Source organism: Corvus brachyrhynchos, unplaced genomic scaffold (assembly GCF_000691975.1).
Source record: "Corvus brachyrhynchos isolate BGI_N302 unplaced genomic scaffold, ASM69197v1 scaffold1, whole genome shotgun sequence".
In the NCBI taxonomy this organism is placed as follows: domain Eukaryota; kingdom Metazoa; phylum Chordata; class Aves; order Passeriformes; family Corvidae; genus Corvus; species Corvus brachyrhynchos.
The window spans coordinates 2,949,815-2,973,600 of record NW_008237222.1 but is presented as its reverse complement, the minus strand read 5'-3'; the positions used below and the strand labels follow the sequence as shown (position 1 = coordinate 2,973,600).

The 23,786-nt window shown below is 38.5% G+C and overlaps 1 protein-coding gene across 3 annotated transcripts in view; it reads right to left on the bottom strand.

Moving 5' to 3' along the window:
• Window positions 1-528: 528 nt before the first annotated feature.
• Window positions 529-23,786, bottom strand: part of ZC3H14 (zinc finger CCCH-type containing 14) — a 24,660-nt gene continuing 1,402 nt past the window's right edge. The window contains exons 2-17 of one of the 3 annotated variants that reach the window (XM_008629695.2): window positions 23,343-23,385; window positions 20,005-20,119; window positions 16,996-17,036; window positions 16,443-16,638; window positions 15,686-16,106; window positions 14,095-14,255; window positions 12,905-13,005; window positions 10,576-10,731; window positions 9,073-9,147; window positions 8,476-8,632; window positions 6,725-6,948; window positions 4,562-4,682; window positions 3,506-3,642; window positions 2,380-2,474; window positions 1,426-1,532; window positions 529-812 (exon numbers count right to left, since the gene is read on the bottom strand). In XM_008629695.2, coding sequence (XP_008627917.1) covers window positions 806-812; window positions 1,426-1,532; window positions 2,380-2,474; window positions 3,506-3,642; window positions 4,562-4,682; window positions 6,725-6,948; window positions 8,476-8,632; window positions 9,073-9,147; window positions 10,576-10,731; window positions 12,905-13,005; window positions 14,095-14,255; window positions 15,686-16,106; window positions 16,443-16,638; window positions 16,996-17,036; window positions 20,005-20,096 — 2,091 coding nt within the window. In that variant the 5' untranslated portion in view covers window positions 20,097-20,119; window positions 23,343-23,385 and the 3' untranslated portion in view covers window positions 529-805. The remainder of the gene's footprint in view (window positions 813-1,425; window positions 1,533-2,379; window positions 2,475-3,505; window positions 3,643-4,561; window positions 4,683-6,724; window positions 6,949-8,475; window positions 8,633-9,072; window positions 9,148-10,575; window positions 10,732-12,904; window positions 13,006-14,094; window positions 14,256-15,685; window positions 16,107-16,442; window positions 16,639-16,995; window positions 17,037-20,004; window positions 20,120-23,342; window positions 23,386-23,786) is intronic. The other 2 variants (XM_017728978.1, XM_017728977.1) reach the window with 2 other exon arrangements.

Below are 23,786 nucleotides of genomic sequence, written 5' to 3'. Positions count from 1 at the left end.
ACTTAAACATATTTATGGACGTGTGTGGATTGTTTTTTTACCATGCAAGGCACGGGGAACCTTCTTGAAGAAAACCACAGTGGGCCCAGTAGGAAAAAAGAATTCCTTAGAAGAAAGTTCTGCTTGGTATAAATGGAGACATCTTAGAGTATTTATTTTTAAGTGAAGTGGCAGTTCATAGGATTTTCAAGTGGAGAACTATCAGTAATTCTTTAATTGTTCTGAACTGGTTTGTTTCCCTTGTCTTTTTTTCACCATTTTAAAGAGCAGAAGGATTGTGACAAGCGCTGCACTGGAAAAACACCCAAAAGACAAAGCATTTGTTTTGTGCCTGTGCTGGGGTGGAGAGCTCAGTCCCAAGGTGCTGGGACAGCAGTGCAGTCGTGGGCACTGTACCAAACACTTCCTGGACAAAAAGTACTTCCAGTATGATCCCAACACATGCTTTCTAAGTGCTTTTGCTGCCCCATTTTCTTCTTCAACACACCAAATCTTCAATAAGGAACATTACCCAAACAGGACCCAAAATGTGCTTTGAAGGTTTTTAATGGAATTTAAAGTAAAACTTTTCTTACACAGATGCTTTTTTCTTACAGTGTAAAAAAAATGTAAAATTGCCCAAACTTACAAACTTGGAAAATTAGAGACATTTCAAGTATGCAATCAACCTTGTTTTATGAAAACAATGTATATTCAAAGTCCAAAATGCATGAGTCTTTCCTAGCATCCTGTGCGCCCTGGTGGTTAATCTTCCTGTCCTCTACTGTCCAGAGGAGGCAAAGCTCAGTCCCAGGTTGTATCATACTCATTCACTGAGGAGGAAGAAAAAAACAATTCCATAAGGAACAAATTCTACCCCTCTGTAAAGATGATTTAAGAACTGCTCTGTGCCCTACCCTGTAATGGTTAAAACCTTTGCAGATGGCATTTAGCTGGAGTGAAAAGATCATTAAATCACGTGAGGGTTAGAACAGGCCCATAGCTGCAGCTTTGGGAAGTTCGCTACTGGTTTATGAAATCATGGGTAGGTGACAGAAAGGAGCTGCTCTGCCAGAAACAAAGAAGCAGCTGAACCTGTTGTGGAAAAGACAGTTCAGACACAAGATAAAACAAGGGTAAAAGGATTTTCAGCTTTATTCAAATACAACTCAGAAAACACAACCTGTCCAGGTCAGAATTCCAGTGACTCTGCCCTATCCCAGCTGCAGGGCACTTCTTTATCAGTTGCATCACATTAGTTAATGTTTATACAACTACAACGAAACAGCAAAGAGTTGTCTTTAAAAGAAAGCTGCCCACAAGGGGTATCTTTCTTCATATAATCTTTCTTGTCCCTCACACACATTACTTCTGTGAGTAGAACTACATTAGTAATATCATAATATACTTTTTATTGTTCTTGGTTAGGTTTAGAGTGTTTCTCACCTGGTCTGAGTTCGAGTCCATTTCAAGGCATGGCGTGGAGGTACAGCAACAGTGGGATGGTAGAAAGTGCAGTCTGGTCTCGTACACTGTGTATTAAACCTACAATGCTAAAACAGAAGTATTTCAGAAGAGGCTGCTCAGTGCTGGCTGCCTGCTCTGAACACACTGAGCTGCACTGCGACCTCATATTGCTCTGTGACACATCTGACCCACAACTCAACCAACACCCTCCTCCACCAGTGCAACCAGCACAACCCAGTGACAAAAAATCCTTTTTAAGAAGTACCAACTACCAATTTAATGCTCCCAAACTGCCACTGCACTGACAGGTGGAATTCCTTTGCTTTCAAAGGTTCACAAGAGTTCAGTTTGAATTGAGCTTTGTGTACAAGTTGGGAGCATGACCCCAGCATTATCTGAGGAGAGAGAAAGGCCCAAGTATCTGGTTAGTAATATCTGAGCCTGGGTATTTCAGCATTGTTAGGGCTAGAAAAAGCACTAAACTTCCTGGCATAAGATTCAGGGACAACTCTGTAGAAGTACCCAAGTAATAGATTGCTGTAGTATATAAATTACATTGATACACTTTAGGGTAACTGGGCAATCTTTAAAGTTTTTGTATATTGCAGCATATCTGGAGGAAGAGTCAAGAGTCTTGAGACATATTCCTTCCAAACAGGCTCCTCCTCTGCCCCCAGCATCCTGGCTAGGCATATTTTGAAAAGAGGTATGGCCTGTTTGAAGGTCCCCAGCAGCATCTGGTAGAAAGATTACTTAAAAGCGTAATTTTTCAAATTCCTTAAGTCACTAGTTTTGCATATTCTGCTTCTAAGCAGAAGTTAAAGTGTGAAAAGTAAAAGCAAAAAGTGTTAGATCTACTAACATTTCCTGTCCCAAAGTAGCATATTTCAAGTCTCTTTCTAGAAAGGAAGGAAGATAAGAGATGTATCTTACTTTTGGGTGGTAAAATGGACATTCCATTTTCTTACAAGCTGGAAAAAACTTGCACAGCGGACTACTGGAGGATATGGACAGTGTGGGCAGGGGTGCTAATAGTAGAAATGAAAAGAACAGGAAGTGAGTCTGGATCAGAATAAATTGCCTTTTTAAGACAGCTCCACACAACCTTAAATATATCAATCCTTCTGCCAGAAATGCCATTTTATAATACACCAAAGTTCAGCAACAAATACAGACAGCATATCCCAATGCAGTTAGTGGATCCTGGAGTAGAACAAGGATATCAGGTAATCATTTAACTTGGTTCTTCACCATTTCAGGACAGGAAGTACCATGGTCAAGGCAAAACTTCCAAGAAATTACACTGAGATTCTGGTTGGCAGAGAATCGCAAATGTTAAATTTAGACAGCAGCAAGCTGTTAGAGTTTCAACTGACCAGACTGAAAAGCACGGGCACTGCACTTTCCAGGAATACAGGGAGCTGCTGGAAATGACACCAGAAACAAGCACATTGTACTTGGTTTCTGGCAGGGTAACAGAACTGCACTGAACTGTGACCTAGGGCTAAATTACTTCCAAAAGATCATGCAGCAAAGGCCCTGCACCTCGGCACGGTTCAAAGGCTCAGCAACACCAACCCGTATCAAACACGGCTATTGCCTTCACCAAGTAACCTCACCCTGAAAGTCATCTCATCATTACACCAACTTCACTCCTACACTGGCATTAAAGAAAAAAATGTTCAAAGGCAGATGTCTCTGTTTTCAACGTGTGTCACAAGCCCTTGGTACAACATGTGTCCAATTTAAGAAACAAATCTGAATAAAATTGCAGTGCTGGCTAATCCCTTCAGAGAAATGGGTAACTTGTGCAAGTCACCACTTGGGCCTTGCACAGACTTCATATGGACTCTTGCATAAGAGCACTGGGGGATTTTTCTTGTAATAGTTTTTGCAGTAACACTGGATTATTATTCTTCATCTTGCATTAAGAGTTGTAAGAAAATTAGGTCAGCTCAAGCAAAAAAATGTTTTTTCATCACTGTCAGTTTCTGTTTCCAAAAATACTGTTGTCCCGTCAGCACTTTCATTTAAAGCTCAGAAAACAAGACGAGCTCACCTGGTTTAGGAGATGGATGTGGGGTTCGTCGACTGGCGTGAGTGTAAGGACAGTCTGGCTTAGTGCACTTTGCATCGTATTTACAGTTTGGATGGATGAACAGGCATTTATCAGCAAATTTGCAGTTAGGAAAAACTCTGAAGGAAAAGAAATTGAGTCAAAAGCTCATACCTGGAGCAAAATCCCCAAACATCTGTTACACACAAAAGCCAAAATATCACAGAGGTGCAGCGGAGCTCGGGCACGTGTTGGTTCCTTCCCAAGTGGGGCATGTGGTTTAGTACACGAGCTGTGCACCCACACACCTGCACTCAGCTTCCCTTCCTGCAGCACTCCCTCTCTGCAGTGAACAATTCAACCACCTCACTCTCAGGGCAGTTTGGTCTCAAGCTCCTTAGTGCAAGCCAGGACACTCTTAGTGTGTGGCACAGAGTGGCAAAGGCACAGTGGAATCAGACCTTCCCAGAGAGGGGTGCAGAGGTCCCTAAGTAACACCTTTTTCTCTGAAGAGTTTTATTTTGAATTTAGTTACACCAGATTTTAAAGGATAATTCAAATGTCCAAGTAACTGAAGTCACCCAATCTGGTAACAGGTACCTCAAAACAAACATTGTTTTTCTAGACACTTGCTGCTTAGGGAAGAGAAGTCCAAGGCACAGGGCACGTTCAAGAGTTCGCCTTTGCTTTCCAATTTAGAACCCACAATCACTGCATTACTATGTAATGATATCCTAAGGTTCAAAAGCACTGTGACAGCTGGCAGAAGAGGGCCTGTTCTTTTAAGACACTAATTCCTGTATCTTTAAGCAACTCAGAAACACCAGCCTGTACTCTAAGCTTTCTTCTGCAAGGGCACAGCTGCCATCCCTGTATTCTGACACTTGGAAGACAGGTGTAAAACAGAAGGAATTACAGTATGATAAACAAGCTCTGATCCCACCCTGACAGGCTTGTGCCTGTCATCTACTGACTTTCTACTGACACAGAGCAGAAGTTTGTAACACTGGAATAAAAATCAAAACAGCGTATCAAGTGGATGAGCTCTGTACTACTCACTTGCAAGGTAGTGTGGGGTGATGGTACACACATTCATCTCCATTTTTACAGGCAGGCCAGAACTTGCAGCGCTCCAGCACCTTCTCCTGCTTTTGTAGTACACTTAAGTCTTCCATTTCAACTAGGAGGGTAAGAAAGAAGAAAAAAAAAAAAACAACCCCAAGCTGGGATCTTTATGATTCTACAAGCAATTTGGTGTAAGCAATCTAGCATAATCAAAATTCACTGTACTTCTATTCTCTCTTAATCAAAAAACTCATGACAGTACAAGTTTATGTACAATCATATTTTCTGAAGAAAATTTCCAAAACCATAAAGTGAAAAGTCATAATACTGGACTGAAAACTGCCTTTCGGTGATAAAAGATTGAATTTGCACTGTTTACAAGCAAAATAAATCAATTTTCTTCCCAAATCCAAACTTATTCAAAGACTTGAACAGACAAGACAACTGAATCTGAGTTATGACTGTTCTACTGAGCCATGAGTTGATTATAGCCATGCTTCCTTTCTCCAAGATACTTTTTGCTCTAGAAAATTATTTCAAGAGATGGAAGTTAAGAATCAATTTTTACGCTAATCAGATTTCTTATTATGAGGGCATATACTGAAAAAGAACCACTTCCATGTAATTTCTTCAGACACTTCAGTTCTGAACTGAACCCATTCTCCAATCCAAAAAGTATTTTAAGAAATTCTAAGCTGAAACATTCCATACCTTCACTACTCTTACAGGAACATGGGACTTTGACTTTCTCCTATTTAACATTGTTTTTAAAACCTTATTCTCCACATTCAGACAATTGTACATGTCGCTGTTGTCTTGTTTTCCCAAATCTGCCTAAACCTTTGGCTTTTCAAAGTTTCCCAGGACTGCCTAGACTCCCCTCTCTGATCCTACTAATGACACAAATTGCTCCAGCTTCATTCCTCGTCAGCCTCATTGATGCCTTCTCCTTGCAACACACCAAAGCCAAATAATGGTATCCTGTTGTAGAACCACGCTGGCTCGTACAGATCTCTTCCACACAGATCTGATTGTGTGTGAACTTCAGTCACATCCATGCTACTTCACAGGAATCCTTAACAGAGCTAGGACTGTATTGGCAACACTCTCCAAACAGCTTTGGTGAGGAGTATGAGGCTACATGGAAAAGCATGGATTTGCAAGGATGTACTCTAATGACCATTTCTCTGTGCTAGTAAAGTGCATGGATATACAACATTCCCTTAATCTTTAAGGCTGCCTAATATGTGCAGTACTTCTATAGCCAGGACAACTGAAAGGACATGGACTTAAAGATCTTTTGCTACGGTTCTCTCATAATTGCATTACACATTTACAGCTGGATCCATGAAATTTAAGGGTTCTCAGCACAGCATCAAATAGTATTCTTTACTTAGTTCAGAAATTTGGATACACTGCTACTATGGAAAATAAGGATCTTTATTTTCTTAAGAAAGCTAACTAAAAAACATGAATCCAAGCAAAGCCCTCAGGCTTTGTATTCAACACGCCCATGACAAAACAGTAGCCTCTGTGTTTTTCATCACCTAAAATGCCAGCATTCTAAACAATGCAAAAACATGTGGTTCAGCAAGCAATTTCCCATGTTATTCAAAAGAAATATAGAAAGAGAATATAGAAACCATCATGTAAAATCATGCACTGTTAAGTTATACTTTCAAATTCTAGCCACTGGACTCTACAAACACCTTACACTTAACAGGCTCTTTTTGATGTCACAACCCTAGACAGAAACATTAATACCGACATATTTTTAAAAGTTCAAAGCATGTCAATATGTTAACTGCAACGTCTCCTGTCCATCAGCACAGGGACAAATCATAATAGGTCAAGCAGAAGCACAGATTTCTGGCAATAAAGACCAACTACATTTGCAAAAAAAAAAAAAAACCACCCAATTTTACCAATACCGAGATGTGTTGAGAACTACCATGTGCAATATTGCTCTAGTATGCCAAGATAAAGGCTTCTTAAGAGGTGGTCCTACTAAACTCCCACATTTCATCTGCCTAAAGAATATTCTAATTTGAAAAATAAACACCATCACTTTGGTTTCTTAAGACTGATATATCCAGGAGGTGTAGCCATGATCAAAGCAGCACACCAGTGTTAGATCCTGTTGGTCAGTATTATTACCGTCACAGTTCTCCAGCTGCCTGGTTACAATTTGCATCTGCTGTGCCCGAAGACCTTTTAATCCTCTGCCAGCACACATGTGCTGGGTAACTGGCTTTAATCCTTCCATTATACACATATCTTCCTCTTCCTGATCAGAAAGATATCCTGGTGGACTGGGCACGCCATCCAGCGTCACAATGAACTTGGGACTAGCAGGTTTCTCTGGCTGTGCAAGCTGGTCTCTATCAAACAAAGAAATGTAGTAAATTTAGATTTTCTGACTCAAGAGGTTTGAGTGAATGTGAGCGGTGCTAGTAAGTGAAAGTAGTACAACCTTATCAATGGGAGTCAAGTGGTAACAGACCTTCTTTTAGTAATTACTGGTAATGCACTCCAGTTAACAGTTTGCCTTCTTGTCTCCCTGAGGCACTAATAAGAGCTACAGCTCTCAGGTACAGTTCAGTCTGTTCCATTCTTCTCAACAGACAGATCCAAAAGCTCATTTACAAACAGTCAATCCTGTGGAATTTACAGTTTTGAGACAAAAAAAAGAGGGCAAATACCATTCTTGGAATTACAAACCTTTTAACACACAAAACATGTGTCTCCTCAAAATTGCCGAAAAGCACATTATGAAACAGTGGTGTAAAAGTTTTTAGAACTAGGATGAGAGGATTGAGATACTGATACTAAGAACTTTAACACCCAGCCTGACTGAAAAGTCAGTCTAGCCTAGTGTTCTGTATCTGACAGCAGTCAATGTGGGTAAGAGGGAGCATTAAAACGGGACACATCCATTTTCTCCAGCCTTTCACCATCCTATCCATTTCACCTGAGGGATTTCCTGAATGACAGGTAACTCTAAGTATTTGGAGAACTGTGGAGTTCTCATCTTTGACAAACAGCAATGGGATAAACTTTGCCTCTCTATGAAATGAGGCTAAAAGCAAGTACACTGTAGAATGCCTTTAAGGAGAAACCAGCACATTAAAAACAGCATGAGCTAAAACTTTCAGATTGAAGAGATCAGAAACTGACCTATTCACATGCAAAAATTTACCTCTCTCCTGTAGCACAGTCACAGCTTTCAACTGTGACATTGCCAGGTTACCCTTTTGGGTTTATTTGCTCAGTATTGGCTTTATTTTCAATTAACACAGGCTGCTGAAAGCCACTCGCAGGAAGGAAACACCAGCAGTTTCTCAAGCACAGCAGCCCACGTGATGAAGCTCATCACGCTGATCGGAGTGGCTTTAACTCTTAACAGGTAGGACTATTTGTTACCTGGAACTTCGTTTGAGGCTGACATGAACTTAAAGCTTCTCTTGGTCAAACTCTCCCATAAGGAGGGCTTAAGTCATTGTCCAGGATTCACCACTCAATACTGTGTTAGAAGATGTTTCTTAAGAAATGCAATCCAAGGGTGAAACAGGTATAAAACTAAAGGCAATTTAAGGAAAATGACTACTTGACTAAGATTTCAGAAATCAGAAAAAAAAAGCAGTACTTTTCAGTTCCTTCTTTTTCTTTCTTGCAAATCAAAGACATGCTCAAGCTCAGCTGAACCTGGGATTATTTTCCATTTAGAAGGATTTCTGAGAGGCTTTTTGTCCCTGCTTTTTTTCTTCTGCTATTCAATGTCAGTCCATTTTCCATGATTTCACACCTCCTGACTGGACTGACAAAGCACAAGTATGACCAAACGACTCCATCTAAACCACAAACAAGCAATTTGACTAGTAACAGTCCTAAATGAAGTAGCTTTTTACCTTGTCTGTATTAGACGTCCTGAGTGAACTCGCACTGCCTCTGTGCCCTTCTTGCCCAATTGCTGATTCTGTGGCGCCGTTTCCTCTGATAACCTGGGCTTCTTCAGGATAAATGACCGAGTATCTGAATGCACCATAGATTCTGGGTCACAGTAATCTGCATTGGGAGAAAAATTACAAAGAAAAGAGTAAAATAAGGAGGTAGTTGTACTTTTAACTCATAGCATATTTTTAGTATCAATTTATATGGTCAATAAGCTAATTTTACTGTTTTAATTTCTTCCTAGTAGCTTCCAGAAAACATTTTTACTTCCCTGTTAATTCCACAGAGGTGGATCAACAGAAGCCATAAGTCACATTAGGCCAGATCAGGCAATTTTGTAAATGGAATGGCTATGCTGAAACAGCATAGAAGGGGGTCCACCCCCCCGTCACAATCTCTCATTCTTTGAACAGCTACTAATGTAATGCATTCATTCCTTAGAGATGTAGAAACTAGAAAATTGTAGAAATCAGTATACTTAATTAAAAAGGAGCATCTTAACATTCACTGGCAAGTAATCCAAGATTTGAAAATAAAAGATCACAAGACTTAACCCTGAGTCACTTGCAAGGTATCTTCAATCATAGGATCAATCTGAAGCCGAGAAGAGAGCTCCTTTTGTTCAATTCCTAAAAAAAAAAGCAGTAAGAAGCATATTTTATTGCATGTCAACATGAAACTACAGATTAGAGAACTGAGGCACACTCTCTAGTTCTTTGAATTCAAAAAAAAAAGATCAACAACAAAACATTCACACTTTTAACAACAAAAAAAAGCCATTCTCATTATTATGAGCCCGTTTCTCCTTGTTTCAGGAACAGTAACATGGCAAAATCTAGGTACTGCAAGACACTACTCATTCCCATAATCACTGCTCAGTACAAATGAAGTCTGTGGGCACAGCAACTGATGAAGGCCAAGTTCTTCCTCCTCATTTGTAGAGGAGTTGGCCATTCAGAGAACACACACAGAGGAAAGCAACTAACCAGGGATTGCTTTATGGTCTTCTTAAAGAGCTGAAACAGAGCAGCACTGTTCTACATTTGAGTTATGGTTTGAAAAATTTATTTTTGCTCTCTGTAGATTTCCTAAGCAAGCTGTCATTTCCATTTCAATGGCAAAAGAGTGAAAATATTTAGCATAATTATTTTCTGTGCATTAATTCAAAGGCTGATAAAGCTTTTTCTTACATACTTCACAAATACAATTTCAACTACTTTGTGGTGGCAGAAAGATTACAAATACATTTAAATGAGAAATACTCGATTGCAAGTATCTTTCTAAAATAATGAATGTTTACCATTCCTTAACAATGACAAAAATCTTAGTCAAACCAAATTTTACCCATTATCTAAATATCTAAACACTTAGCAAGTATAAACTAAGCCCTTGTTACAGAAATATTTTTCCCCTGCCTTACTTCTATGATTCCTTGTGACTAATAAAGACAACCCCCCCATCCTTTATAACAAAACCATGCTGAAAAGACACTGACTGCCTTTATATGTTATGCCCTTTAGGAGGTTCAAAACAGAAGTAAAAACCAAAGCTGACACAGCTAGCCTGGTATTAGCTGTCCTGTAAGAGCAAATACACCATTCTTATATTTAAACTGAAATATAAAACACTAGAACCCTTTGTGTGAAAACAATGTGCTGGAAAATTGTCCTAAATACTCTAGAGTATCTTCATTCTCACTTAAGCTTCGTGACAGAATTACTCCTACAAGGTACTAAGGAAAATATGCAAAGGATGGGGAAAAGAGAAGTTATCCAAATGTAAGTGCTTATGCAAAACTATTCTTCAGTGACATGCCACAAACACGTTAACCTTCTTTACTTACTGATTAACGCCTCTGAGGTTGTCTCTGTGTGTGTTTGTATACATGTATCTCTATCTGACATACATGCTTTAGAAAGCTGCATGGTCTTCAGGGCAGGTCTGCATGCAACTTTTGATGCAGACTTAAAAATTAAAAGCATTCCTTTCCTTTTCTCTGCTCAGCCTGTAAAATGACATCCCCTAGTATAAATTCTTAAAGAATATTATCAGATGACCTTGAATTTCTTCAACTGTCTGCTCCTTTGGCTCTTCTACTTGAAGCTGAGAACTCAGAACAGGCAGTCTGCTTTGCACATGAATTACTTCTAACTGTGATTCTTCTGGGCTAATTCGAGTTCTTGGTGCAACTGGAACAGTCTGTTTCTGTGGAACTTTAAATAGAGAAACAATGGCAAATCGTTTACATACTACCCCATCACACAATAGTACTATTTTTAGATATATTGTGCTAAAATACCTCTAATAAATTCCTACACACACACACACAAAAATCCCAAGCATCTGTCTCCACAAAAAGCATCTCTATCTACCTGTAAAATTCTTAGTGTGCAAGCACATTTGTGCATGTGCACAGAGCACCCTGAGTGGCACTTCAGAACACCTATTTGTAAGGCAAAAGAGCATGAGAAAGATTAGAGTGACAACAGCAAAGTACTCATTCATCCACTTCTACATACAATTAATGTGGTACTTTCTAATAGCTTTGAAATCACTTTTCATTCCATCTTTCATATAAATAACCATGGATAATCATGTCTCTTCGTATGATGCTAGCTAGCTACCCTTTGCTAAAGTGCTTGCAAATAAAACACAAAACTTAATGACAGCAGAATCATAGAATCACTTAGGTTGGAAAAGACCCTTAAGATCACCAAGTCCAACGGTAAACCGAGTCCACCACTGCCAAGCGCACCACTAAGCCATGTCCCTAAGTGCCACATCTACACCTTTCTTAAAATATCTTCAGGGATGGTGACTCCACCACTTCCCTGGACAGCCTGTTCCAATGCCTGACCACCCACTCCACGAAGAACTTTTTCCTAACATCCAATCTAAACCTCCACCAGCACCACTTGAGGCCATTTTCCCTGGTCCTATCAACTTGTTACTTGGGAAGAGATCAACCCTGACTGAACTACACCCTCCTTTCAGGTAGTTCTAAGTCTCTGTACAGATAGTTGTGGCTTGGCATTTGGGGGTAGCAGGATAACAGGTTGACTTCTTTACTTGGCTTCTGGTAAGACTGTCAGACCTGGCTGTGATAAGCTAAACTCTTCCCTTGGCTGAGTATCAGATCAGCATTGACCTTCTGATGCAAACAACTGAAAGGTACTACTCAAGTACCGGATTCATTATTTATGAATTTACTGTTTTGTTTCACCTGTGTGTTTTAAATTAGTTTACTTCCATATTCCATTCAAAAGACTTCAAAAAAAAAAAAAAATTACTTCTGAAGAGGAAGAACCTGCATGATACTTCAGGTAAAATTCACAAATCACCTCTGTATTAAACAACAAAGTGGTGCTTTCTGGTCTCTCCACTGAAATATTCTCATGTTGGTAAGCCAAACTACAAGATCATCACTGTTAAAAAGATCAATAGTTTTAATTGATTTAGAATTTTCCAGCTATGTCTCATTTCCTGCCATACTGCTTTGTACACAGGAATGAGCTTCCTGCATCATTTCAAAGTACTGTTTCTTACAGTTAGTTTGCAGAATTTGAGAGAGAGCAGGCAAGAGACTGTGGATAGCTTTCAGTCCTACTTCAGATGGTGTCAAAGTCATGGTTTAGTGAATGCTCCTTCCCTGGCAAGGTGTAACGTGTCCTGCTGACGACATGTAGATTTATCAATACCCAATGAAATGAAAGCACAAGACAACAGCTGGATTTGCCCTTCTTCAGCAGAACTCTCTCCCAGCTAGGAGAATGGAATGCCTACACACAGACAACTGCTCAACTGCTGTGTCAACTGCAACTAAAATCACTGAACTGAAATTGCAGTTTTGCTGTTAAAGGACAATGCACATCATCATACATACCCTGATACTTATCAACATGCCCTGATATATACATCAATCACTACACTCCTCATTATTTTGCACTTCTATTACCCATATTTAGTGCATTTTCATTATTTTGCTCTTTGGCTTTTTCTTCCCCCCCTCTCAGAAGGAAGAAGGAGAGTGCAGAAAGGGAAAAGAGATCTATTAAATAGTTCAAACCACCTGCCTACTTCTGATTAATTTCCCCTTGGCAACTACTGACTTCAGAATACTCTGGCACTTCCGTTTTGTATTTATACACTTCACAGACTTACTATCTTGATTAATACACTTTAAATACCACTTTCCTCCCTTGTTCATGCTTTCAAAATTCATGGCTGAACATCAATATAATGAAACAGGACACGGTAAATCCCTCATGTGTATCACGGACTTGCTATTTAGCATTCTGTCTTATCTCTAAGCGCTATACTTAGCTTGGATTTAAACAACAGAGTTTGGAAATACAGATTAGCACAAGCAAAACCAATGCTAATTACCAGTGGAATAATTGGTTGTTTTTGTAACTGATTCCTGTGCTTCAGAGATTGCTTTCAGTATTAAATTCTTATTGGCCTGTTTCGAAGGTGGCAATGAAGGTCTAAAGGAAATAAAAAAAAAAAACATTCATTGTACATGGATTGCACAGCAACTGTATCCATGTTAGACAAGTATTTCAACAGGTTAACACAGGCAGATTATTAACAGAAATCATCATCTACAATTATTTTATCCAAAACAGTTTTCAGTTTATCTATTATCTCAGTGGATGGAGAGCCAGAAAACGCTCTAAAAAATGGAAGCCCAGACATGTGATTTCATCTCTCAGCTTATGCTGCTGTAAAAACCATCCTACATGTGAAAGGCCCTCTCTGCCATTAATTTCTTCCCACCTCTGCCCACCAGTTACCTGTTGCTCTGTTTGTGCTGGCACCAATAATTATGCAGCTGTCCTGAGAAATATGATCCAGCTACATAATTAGACTGACTCGATCCAAAACATATTATTTGCAAAAAAAATGCTTTCTGCTTGCCTTTAACATCAACAATAAGGAAGCTTAAATCAGATAAATGGGCTGCGGTGCTGAAGATAAATTCAATACAGTGTATTAGCTTAAAATAGATCTTATACAAGCTAGCACTGTAGGTCAGTAGAACCACCTCTTCTCTACTTTAAATGTTTTTCCTCTATTGTTAGAAATCAGATACAAAAGACATGTATTTTGGCTAATGCCTGACATTTAGACAGAATTAAGGAGGAGAAAAAAAGGAAAAACCTGTGAAGACTGCTTGAAAGACACCTTAAAGAACAAGTGATAACTGGTTTGAAAAGTATTTCTGAACATAAATCAAATTACTGAAAAATTATTTTACCACAATAAATACCTGGTCTGAAACATGCCAACATTAATATTCTTTTGCCAGTAAACTTTACTCAAATAATGTAAAAATTCACACTCCATTGCCTCTTACACGCAATAATGAAAACAGGTTACAAAATCGAAGGTGAAAGAGTGGAATAAACAGGCATCTCAACCACAGAGTTGTGAGATAGTTCAAAATATATTAAAATGGCTTATTAAATTTTGTCTCTCAATTTTCAGAAGTGCAAACTGATTTCCCCCACTTCCAAAGTTTTCATTCATTAAATTAGTTCTTGAAAACCCAGAATCACTGAGATCTTCAGTACCTTCTTTCTGGCTTTGCAGGTACAGACACACTGCTGGAGATGCTTCCTGTTCGCAATCCGTAGTCCTCCTCCTCCTCTTCATCGTCTCCATCATTACAGAACTTTTTCACTTTGACTACCGAGCTTACAACAGGCAGCCGTCTCTTCCTGGAGCTTTCCTCCTGCAACAAACAGAGCAGGCAAAACAGCTCATTTAGCACAAATAAGCCAGTAAAGAAAGCACTGCAATTCCACCTACAGCCAGGAGATGGAGAACGTCCATTCCAGTTGCACGAGTCTAAGACTGCACTGTCTGCACATACAAGTGACTGCATTGGATAATATGAAAATCAGACACATTTACACTGAAACATCTCATTGGAAACGTAACTGTAAACAACATTTAGGAAAAAAAAAGAAAAACCTCTCATTTAGAGACAAATTATCCAACACCTACAGAAAACCAGGGTTTTCCAACAAAATTTATAGTATCCTTCAAGATGAGTGTGTTCAAAGTCTGAGAGAGAAGTGGAATCGGTATAAATGACTTTCTCCTCTCTATCATCTCTAATTTCAGAGAAGTATAAGGATTAATTTCTAGCAATCTGACATATTCCAAAGGATGTTAAGTGTTTATACAGTCAGGATGGTCCAGTTTAGACAGTGCAAAGTCCCTGCTGTCTCTTCTGGACCTTATTCATGAAATAGTAATAGAAGAAAAATACCGTAAGACCTTTCTCAAACATTTGCAAGGAGAGATGTTCCAGTCACTCATCAGTGATTTATGTACAACCTTAAATAAATCACTATATTCTCATCTGCGCTTCTATGCTCTCAAAAACTAAGACACCAGCACGTATCTTGGTAGAGCATTCCGGATTTCCAAATAAAATTCATTATCCCTTATACATAATGAACTAAGTAGTGGCAAAGACAGAGAACTTTATGAGCAGCAATAAACATTCATGCACCCACAGTCCAACATTCATTACAACATTAGCAGCCATAACTATCTGCATTCCTCTCAAAAAAGGATCTTAATTCAATCATATGGATAGTCTTATCAGCTAGGACCATCCCCCTGCTTGGCTTAGCCTGGCCTCCAAAGTACATAGGGCAGCAATCACCTTTCAGGTTGTCCTTGTCCAACATTAATCCCAAAGAATTCTTAACTGACATGGTTCTAAACAGAACCATCATCATCGATGTATCTAGGCTAAAAAACAGCATATCAAAAATCCTGATTTACAGAACTGTGTAAAGTTGGAGTATACATAGCACTTAGGGAAGATCATGCTGTTTCAATGATCTTAAGATCAGAATTATAATTTCTGATTCATCATATGCTATAATGTGCTAACCTGTCAATACAAGTCAATATGACATGAAGATGTACATGGTAATTAACTCTGAGATGCAGCAAGCTATCAGATAATGATGTCAAATTATGAAATCTATTTTTATCAGTGGACCCAAAGGATGAAATCTCAAACCTACTGGTACCAGTGACAAGTCTTTTGATTTCTCTGAGGTCAAGATTTTACTGAAGTGTACATAGTAATTTAGGTTCCTAACAAGAATAAACTTTTGCAACACTTTAGCTTGTACCAACCTCACTGCCCACTTTATCAGCACCAAGTTTGGAGGTGGGTCTGTGACCTTCTGCTAAGCTGCCAAATGCTTCTGGATTGCACAGCTGGCCTGTTTCCAGAGACCTGAAGCCTTGTGTGTCTAACTGCCGACTCCCCTGCAAGCTGCCCTGCTGTGACAATCTGGGCACATGTGCATTGCCATCTGCACTCCTGACAGCTGGTGGCCGGTAGATCTCAGCTGAGGGACGAGAAGAACCATAAGTTACAGTCACAATAGGTTTCTTCCGTGACAAAGGATTCTCCTGCACAAAGTTTAGGTCTTCATCAATTAGATCATCTGGTTCAGGTTTAATGTCAATTACAGCTTCAGAAGGTGACAATTCCCTCAAAGGCTTGACAGCAGATGTTAAGCGGGATGCAGAACCATCTTCACCAGACTGCCTGATAAAAGAAGAAATTGCCAACTGTTATCTGCGTTCCAGAAAATGAGAACTGTCTTTTAATCAAAGCCAGGAGGGAAGAATCATTAATGTATTATTGTTTATACAAATTTAACACACTGATTGGTATTTTCAGTTTGGTTAATTAATCTAAGCCCACATGTTGCTTAAAGAACTGAATTCTGATTTAATGTTTTTCATACAACGCATTGTAGCAATGCTTTAGTCTTCAAAACTACTTGTATCTTTCCAAGTGTCTGTACTCTCTACAATGTCTACTATACTCACACAACTACTGATGTCTGAAGGTGTGTTAAGAAGTAGCCAGCAGCCTTACCTTGAAGCAGTGTTCCTCTGCTCTTGTGAGCTGGTTGAAACTCTGGAGTCGTTTCTTTCAGTCCGAGTGCTTGACACTGCAAGAGGTGGCAAGATATCCTCACGCCTTCTCTCATCACTCACACATGAACTGCTTTTGCTGGAAAGCAGGTTGCTCTCAAAGATACTAGATTCTGAAGATTTTACATTGGTTGGTTCTGTGGAGACAGGTACCTTTCACTTTTACATTATAGCACAGCAATAGAGATTCTGCAATAAAGATAGCTATGAAACTGCAAACAAGATATTGCACAGGTCTGAAAATACAACAAGCTGAAAGTTGTTTCAGCTGGAAACATCAGCAAGAAATACAGAGAAATACACTCTGGACTCAAAAATAAACTCTTTATCTCAAAATATAAAGGAATTTTCCTAACAGTCCAGATCCAAAAGACCATATAAACCAGAAATTAACAAAACAGCCTAGAGCTGCACTTTTTTGCAACTCACTAGACATGTAACACTACACAGAAAAAATAAGCCTATCTTCACTCAAAATTAATTTTCTTACTTACCAGTAGTCACAGATCGTAGCTTATCCAAAACACCATGGAGCCTGAAATAGACAGTGGACAAGGACAGAAGCAAAAGAGAAAAAGAAAAAATAAAGAACTTTAACTTACATTCGGACTAACCATTTTTCAGAAACCCACTGCCTTTCCCCCTATGACAAGCACCTCATTTATCTAAGACTTCACTTTCCATCAACCAAAGTATGTTTAACCCCAAAAGGGAGGCTCAAAGTATCTTGCTTCCAGTATGTCTTGTACATGCAGGCAGAGTATTTGTCACATCAGCCAGCTATTTTTGGCATTCAGTTGGTTTACATAATCAAAGCCAGTACTTCCCGCCTTTCACTACAATCAGTGGAGTTAAGTACCAAAAGGATTGACTCAAAAAACCTGTTAGAAGCCTAAAGCGTAGCCTAAAATTTTACTTGGTATATGAAACTTTAATTACACAGCAGAGTCAAACATTATTTTAAGTACAAACTCATAGCATGTAAGATTCTCAGATTTTTCCAGCATGCTTTGTAAATACCAACCATACTCTCTGAGACACACTGGTGAGAAAAAACGTTTCAGCGAGGTACCAAATTTGCCCTTTGCCCATGCAAAAGGCACTAAACTGAAGTAACACAGAAAATTACAGAGCTTTAATATAATAAGGCTGCTTAAAAACAGACACACATTACAGTGAGGAGAAATCAAAAAAAACCCACCCAACACTTGAATGCTTGGAATTCAAACCTGATCATGGGCAAGTCCATAATTTAGGCTGACTATTAGGAGCTAAGGAACAAGAACATATTAAAAATATATTGAAAAGACTGCATGTGAGGATAAGGAAGGCTTATACTCGTCCTCCTTGTGAGCTTTCACTAGAACACTCATCAGCTGAGCTCTGGTGATGCAGATCAGTTTTCACACTGACCTCAGGGTAACTGATCTGATACTTGGTTCAGAATAAGAAGTGCTGGCCAACCAGCAGGATTGCCAGGTCTGTCACAATTGCTGCAAAACTTCTGCCAGAAGGCCCAAAGCTACCAGCTACAGAGACAAACCAAGGAAGGTATATCTTGCTGAGTACTGTGTTTAACCAATGTTTAAGAACAAAAATATTCTGGGTTGTCTTTTCAAGAAATAGAAGTATATAAAACTCCCAACTACAGTGCTATGTAACATTTTTCCACCAGTCCCCTTACAGCTTACTGCATAGGTTTCATCTTGTCTTCTTTTCCATCCTTCTTTTAACCAACACCTACCTTTACTTTACCTGATAAAGCACTCTGACATTGAGTTTGTATTTATTTTTATATATATATATATATACACACACACACACACACATCTACACACACACATACATATATTAAAAAATGAGAATACTGACTTAGGGTTAAAACAGTCACCGTGCTTAAAATTTAAGCAGGTGTCAAAATAAGCTGGCAGTATAATATTTGTATATCGTCAATACACCATTTTAAATATACATATATAAAATAATCTTGATTTATCTGCTGAAATATTTTTCTCTACATATTTATTATTTTTTCAATAAATTTTAGTTTCCTTTACAAAGCCATAAAAGTGTTTTCTGCTACATATTATCCTGTTCTTTCTTACTGTCTATCAGGATTCAGTCAAAACCGCAGTACAAGAGCTACACCCTCATCCACTTGCAATCTTCACTGATTTGTCTGATTCCTAAAACTACTGTGAGAAAGACAACTGCATGACTTCCTGATACAGTGAAATCCTAAAGTTTCACCTAGGCAGGCCACAAAAGGCAGCAAAGAAATGCCTGTGCAGTTTTCAAAACAGACGTCCACACTTAATTGTACCCCTTTATTGTATTTTTGACAAATGTGCAGAAAAAATGAAACCTGTGCAAGTAAACTCAAACTATATCCACACAAGTAACACCATCACCTGGAAATCCATAAGTTTAAATAGCTAATACAGTGAATTGTAATAGCTAGAACTATTTTCATTTTTTGTCAATGTTTATGATTTCATAACAGCCAATTTCTAAAATGTTTATTTCTGCTTTTTAATTACAGAAAAGCTCCTAGGAACTAATTACACAGAAGAAATATTGGAAGTGAATGTAACCTGTCAGTATGAAAATGTCAAAGAGAGCAAACTGAAAAAGAAAAAAAACTGTAATATTTCTCTCATCTATACAAAACAAAATAATGTTCCTTAAAGCTCTATTAGGTATGAGATTCAAAAATAAGATTAACTTGAAAAAATACACAAGTCTGAAAGCAACAAAAATCTCTAGAGTCAAATGTCTGAAACGTGGATCTACTTACAGGTTTCCACTGTAAAACAAATTCAGTATTAGAAAATGCATGATAAATATAATAGCTAAGTTTGTCATGCAGCATGCAGTAAATGAACCTACACTGTCAGGAGTTGACAGTAGAGCTGAAATGTTGCTAAGTTGTCCTGCTCACAGTAATTCTGAGGTTCTACTTTTGGTTTTTAGTGTTGCGTGGCAGTAATAAATAAATAGCCTGAGAGGTGGGAATACCTAAGCATTTGGTGCTAAGCCTTGTCAAAGACAGTACACAGAATTAGATCCACTGCTCATCTGCCCTGATATAGTAATTCCCATGCACAACAGCAATCTGAAGCACTGTTAGCATAAAAGCAAACAAATTGGTCTTTTACATCTAACTGCAGTGAACAGCGCTCTCATGCTCACAGTGGGTTTTGCAGGAATGATTTTAAGTCAACATACAGCCCTCGCTTACTTGAGCACTCCATTCACAAATCTGTCTGGCTTTTAAACAAACAATGTAAGTCCCCCAGTCCTTTGCCATCTAATTATCACCTCAGAAGCCAACTGCTGCCAGACTAAAACTGATTTACTTATTAGACATGCAAAGTAGAGGTTTTCATTAATGTAAATTACATAATGGGAAGATACAGAAGTTTTTTCAATGTTGAGTGTCACTTATAGAAAGCAGTCCTGGCTTACTGATAAGAAGTGTGACAAGCAGCTTGCAAACATACCAGACAGTAAACCTGACGGTATTGTTTCCAAGGAAAAGGGAAAGGTCTTCTGTCATCTGCTCTTGACTCTTCTTATTGGCCACCATAACCATAATATAATCAGGGAGCTCTTCATCTAATAGAAAGAGAAAGATGTTGTTGCAAAGTAAAATAAATCATGGAAAACATAGCAAACATCTTTAAACATGTAACCAAATTTTTTTCCAGTTTTACTATAAAGACTCTGCAGGCAGAGGATTAGGTAAGCAAATTAACAAGACTTCCATTTCCTCTGAGGTTCAATACAAGTCTCATCTACATGCAAGGAATAAAAGATCAACTCACAAGAGTGTAAGCTGAAGATCAACATATTCAAAAAATGAGTAAACACAACAGAAAGAAGGACAAGATAAAAGAAAGCCACTCTGCTGCCTATATCCTTTTTCTTGAATACTAGCAGGCATCTACAATATTCATCACCTCAAATATTACCAAATATAGCACCTTATCCTTGTCAAATTTCCTTTAGTTACAAAAACTAAACAAATAAATACCCATTTCTGATATGTGCATTAAACAAATCAAAATTGTATTAACTCCCAGATTTTCTACCTACAAAAATAAAACAAACCCCAGCAACCTCGAGCGCGAATTTCTATTCTGTAATGTATGCAATTTCATACACAGTGAGAAACCCATTCCCTTGAATACAAGGTATTCCCACTCCTCAGAATGCACAAGAAGGTGCTTAGAACCCACCATTAATACATTAAGGGTTTGGGGAGTTTGGCATTTCACTTTGGCCTAGCTCCGGCCTCTGCTGAAGGACTGACTGAAACAATCGTTGCTCAAAGGCATTAGTTGTGCCTCCTGAGCACAGACTCCAGTTTAGTTTAATCAAACATCTCATGCTCTCCAATGCCATTCCGTGGCATGACATGAACATAATAGTAAGTGAAAACAGTTGGGAAATACACTTCCAATTATGAATTTGAACCAAGGCATTAAACAGCTGTGCTTATTTAATCAAGCTAAGACAGTACACAACACTTAAAAGACCTGAAAAATGAAAAATAGAAATCAAAATCCAAATGAAAGGAATTGCCTTTCTTCTATGTCTACATACACTGTAAATAATTTATCTCTACCCTAGGCTACAGAAATAACATTCACACGTTGCACCTGCACTACCACTACTCAATTGTCCCAACATAAGCCATTCCTAGCTTAAACCCTAACTTCTTTTTGGTGGCTTTTTGTTTGTTTGGGCTTTTGTTCTTGCTGCTCTGTGTTTGGTTTTTTTTTTTCAATGTAAACGAGAAGTCGCACAAGATGGATTGATGTTCAGACCTAGAAACTTGAATTTTATTTATTGGCCAAGCTACTTTTAAACGTGGTAAGCTTTTCAGGTGGTTCAACACATGCTAAAGTAAAAAGATATTTTAAGTACAGGTAAAAACATAAGTTAGCACAATTACTTGTAACAGTATGATAGAAGAAGGAAAGAAACTTTCTCAGTAACTGTGTTGGCTTATGCCAACTTAAACTGCATGTGAAACTACAGCCTTTTGAAAAATTTCCTAGCTGATGAATAATTAATTTCCATTTTGCTTCAAATAAATATTTCCTTTGTAAGCTCTACACAACAAGTAAGTTTCAACATATCTTGCTGTAGAAGACTTTTCAAGAGAAAAGAACTAGCAGTTACAGAAAGAAACAAAAGCATGGTTCTTGTGCAGGAGCTAGAATGAGGGAGAACCAATTTTTTACTAGTTACCTGAAAGAAGAAATGGAGAGTTTTTGAAAAACATTACTTGAAAGGTTGCCCAAAAATACTCTAGTCAAGAAAAGAAACCTGAAAAATCACAGAAATTTGGAAACAGTGGTTTAAAAAGAAAAAAGAGGCCAAGGCAAGTCAGACTTGGCAATAAGGAATATAAAGTTATTTAAGGAAGTTCAGAGACCAACTGAGAAGAAACTGCAGAGATATTGTATGCTGATCCTGGGAATACAGGAAACCTGTCCTCTGAATTCAAGAGACAGGAGGAAAACAAAGCAAGAATAATCAGTTGTAGATGGAATCAAAAATGGCTAGTATTCTACCAGCATCTTAGTATTAGAGACAAGAAAGATTTTTTTTTTTTCAGAAAGACGGGAAAAACCAAAGAATCAAGGACTGAGAATCTGAAACCTGGAATGATGGTAAAAAAACCTGAACAAACAAACAACAAAAAAGGAGTTACTTAAAAAGACAAGCTTTGAGACGGTGAAAAAAGACGATTTTACAATTAAAAATTTCTAAACACAGTTCCTTGGCACCAGCTGAGCTCAGAATGTCAGACCATAGGTAACTCTCTTCTATGGAGCCATTACATTTTTCCCTAAACACAATGCCTCCCTTGAAACAGGAAAGAAGATGAATTCAGGCTCAAACTACAAACTTTGAACTTGGCCCTGCAACTCACAGGAACTCTAAATTATGGTCTCAATTCCTTTTCTTCACCTGAAATCCAAGAAACATCACAGACAATAACAATGCAGCTGCAGGACTGAGGTATTGTGTTTCCAACAGAATGCTGTGTTATCAACTTTTACTGATGCAGAACACAGCTGCTCTGAAGTACAATATCCATTTAATCCCGGATTCAGAAAAAACAAAGAAATCCACAAGACCACAGACATTCGCACTGCTCACCCCCCTCCTGTCACAAACAAAAATAAAATCTCCCCCTGCCTCTAAGATACATGCATTTTATCAACATTAGCTCAATGTAGCTTAGTCTTCCCCTTAACAGTCAAGCTCTTACATTTTAAATGTTTGTCCCACAAAATGTTTCTGGCGCGGCCATTTAATTTCCTAAGCCACTCACTCATCTTTGTCCTCTCTCCTACTTTTGACAAACACCTCACCCTGAATTCAAGAGCTAATATGCCTAAGAAAGACTGATTCCATCTCAGAGTGGTCACAGCTAACTGCTGCTGTATTTGCAAGGCTCTCGCTTTATATAATGTTTCTCCTAACGCTTCAAAGAAATTTCCTTAGATACCCACATCATGATTTTTCTTTCAAATCCCTTGTCACCATTTCTAAAGGGGAAGACTATGAGACTGACTTATTTTCTTTTAGTTCTTCATATACTTATGTTCACATGTGGCTTCCTCTTATGCTTAGACTATAGTATTTTGTGAAGTACATCTCTTTCTTTCTTACTAGTCCAGCACTTCAGGTAATTCTTCTCATGCTTAAGGCTTCTGTATGCAGTAACACAAGTAATAGTAAGTTCCATTAGCTAAGCTGTTTTTTTCCTATGAACCAAAAACAACCTAGAGAAGATTGCTAAACACATGGCAAAACTTACCAACATAAGCCCCCAGCTCCTGTAACTTTCCTTTTATAGCACCCTAAAAAATAATGAAATATTGTTTAAGGGGTGGATCAACAAAGTATTTCTAACTGCAAAGAGGTGGGAGGCTTAGCAAAGTTTCTCTCATTAACTGTTTGAACACGTTGGTTTAACATGTTAACTTTTTCTATTCTCTGCTGCTCAGGATAGGGACGTTCTAACAGCGAGGGGCTGACAGCAGAGTAACGGAATCCCACACTCTCTACCATACTTCCGATAGACCAGTTCCTGGCGCTATCATTCAACCTCCAAGTGCCAGCTGTTCTTTTTTAAGCAGAGACCACCCGGACTCATAAGGTGTAAAGTAAAAGAATCTAAAATGGTTTGATAAAAGGTCATTCCCGGCTCAGCAAGGAAACGAGAAACCTGCCAGGATTTCCAAACTGCGACTGCCGAGTA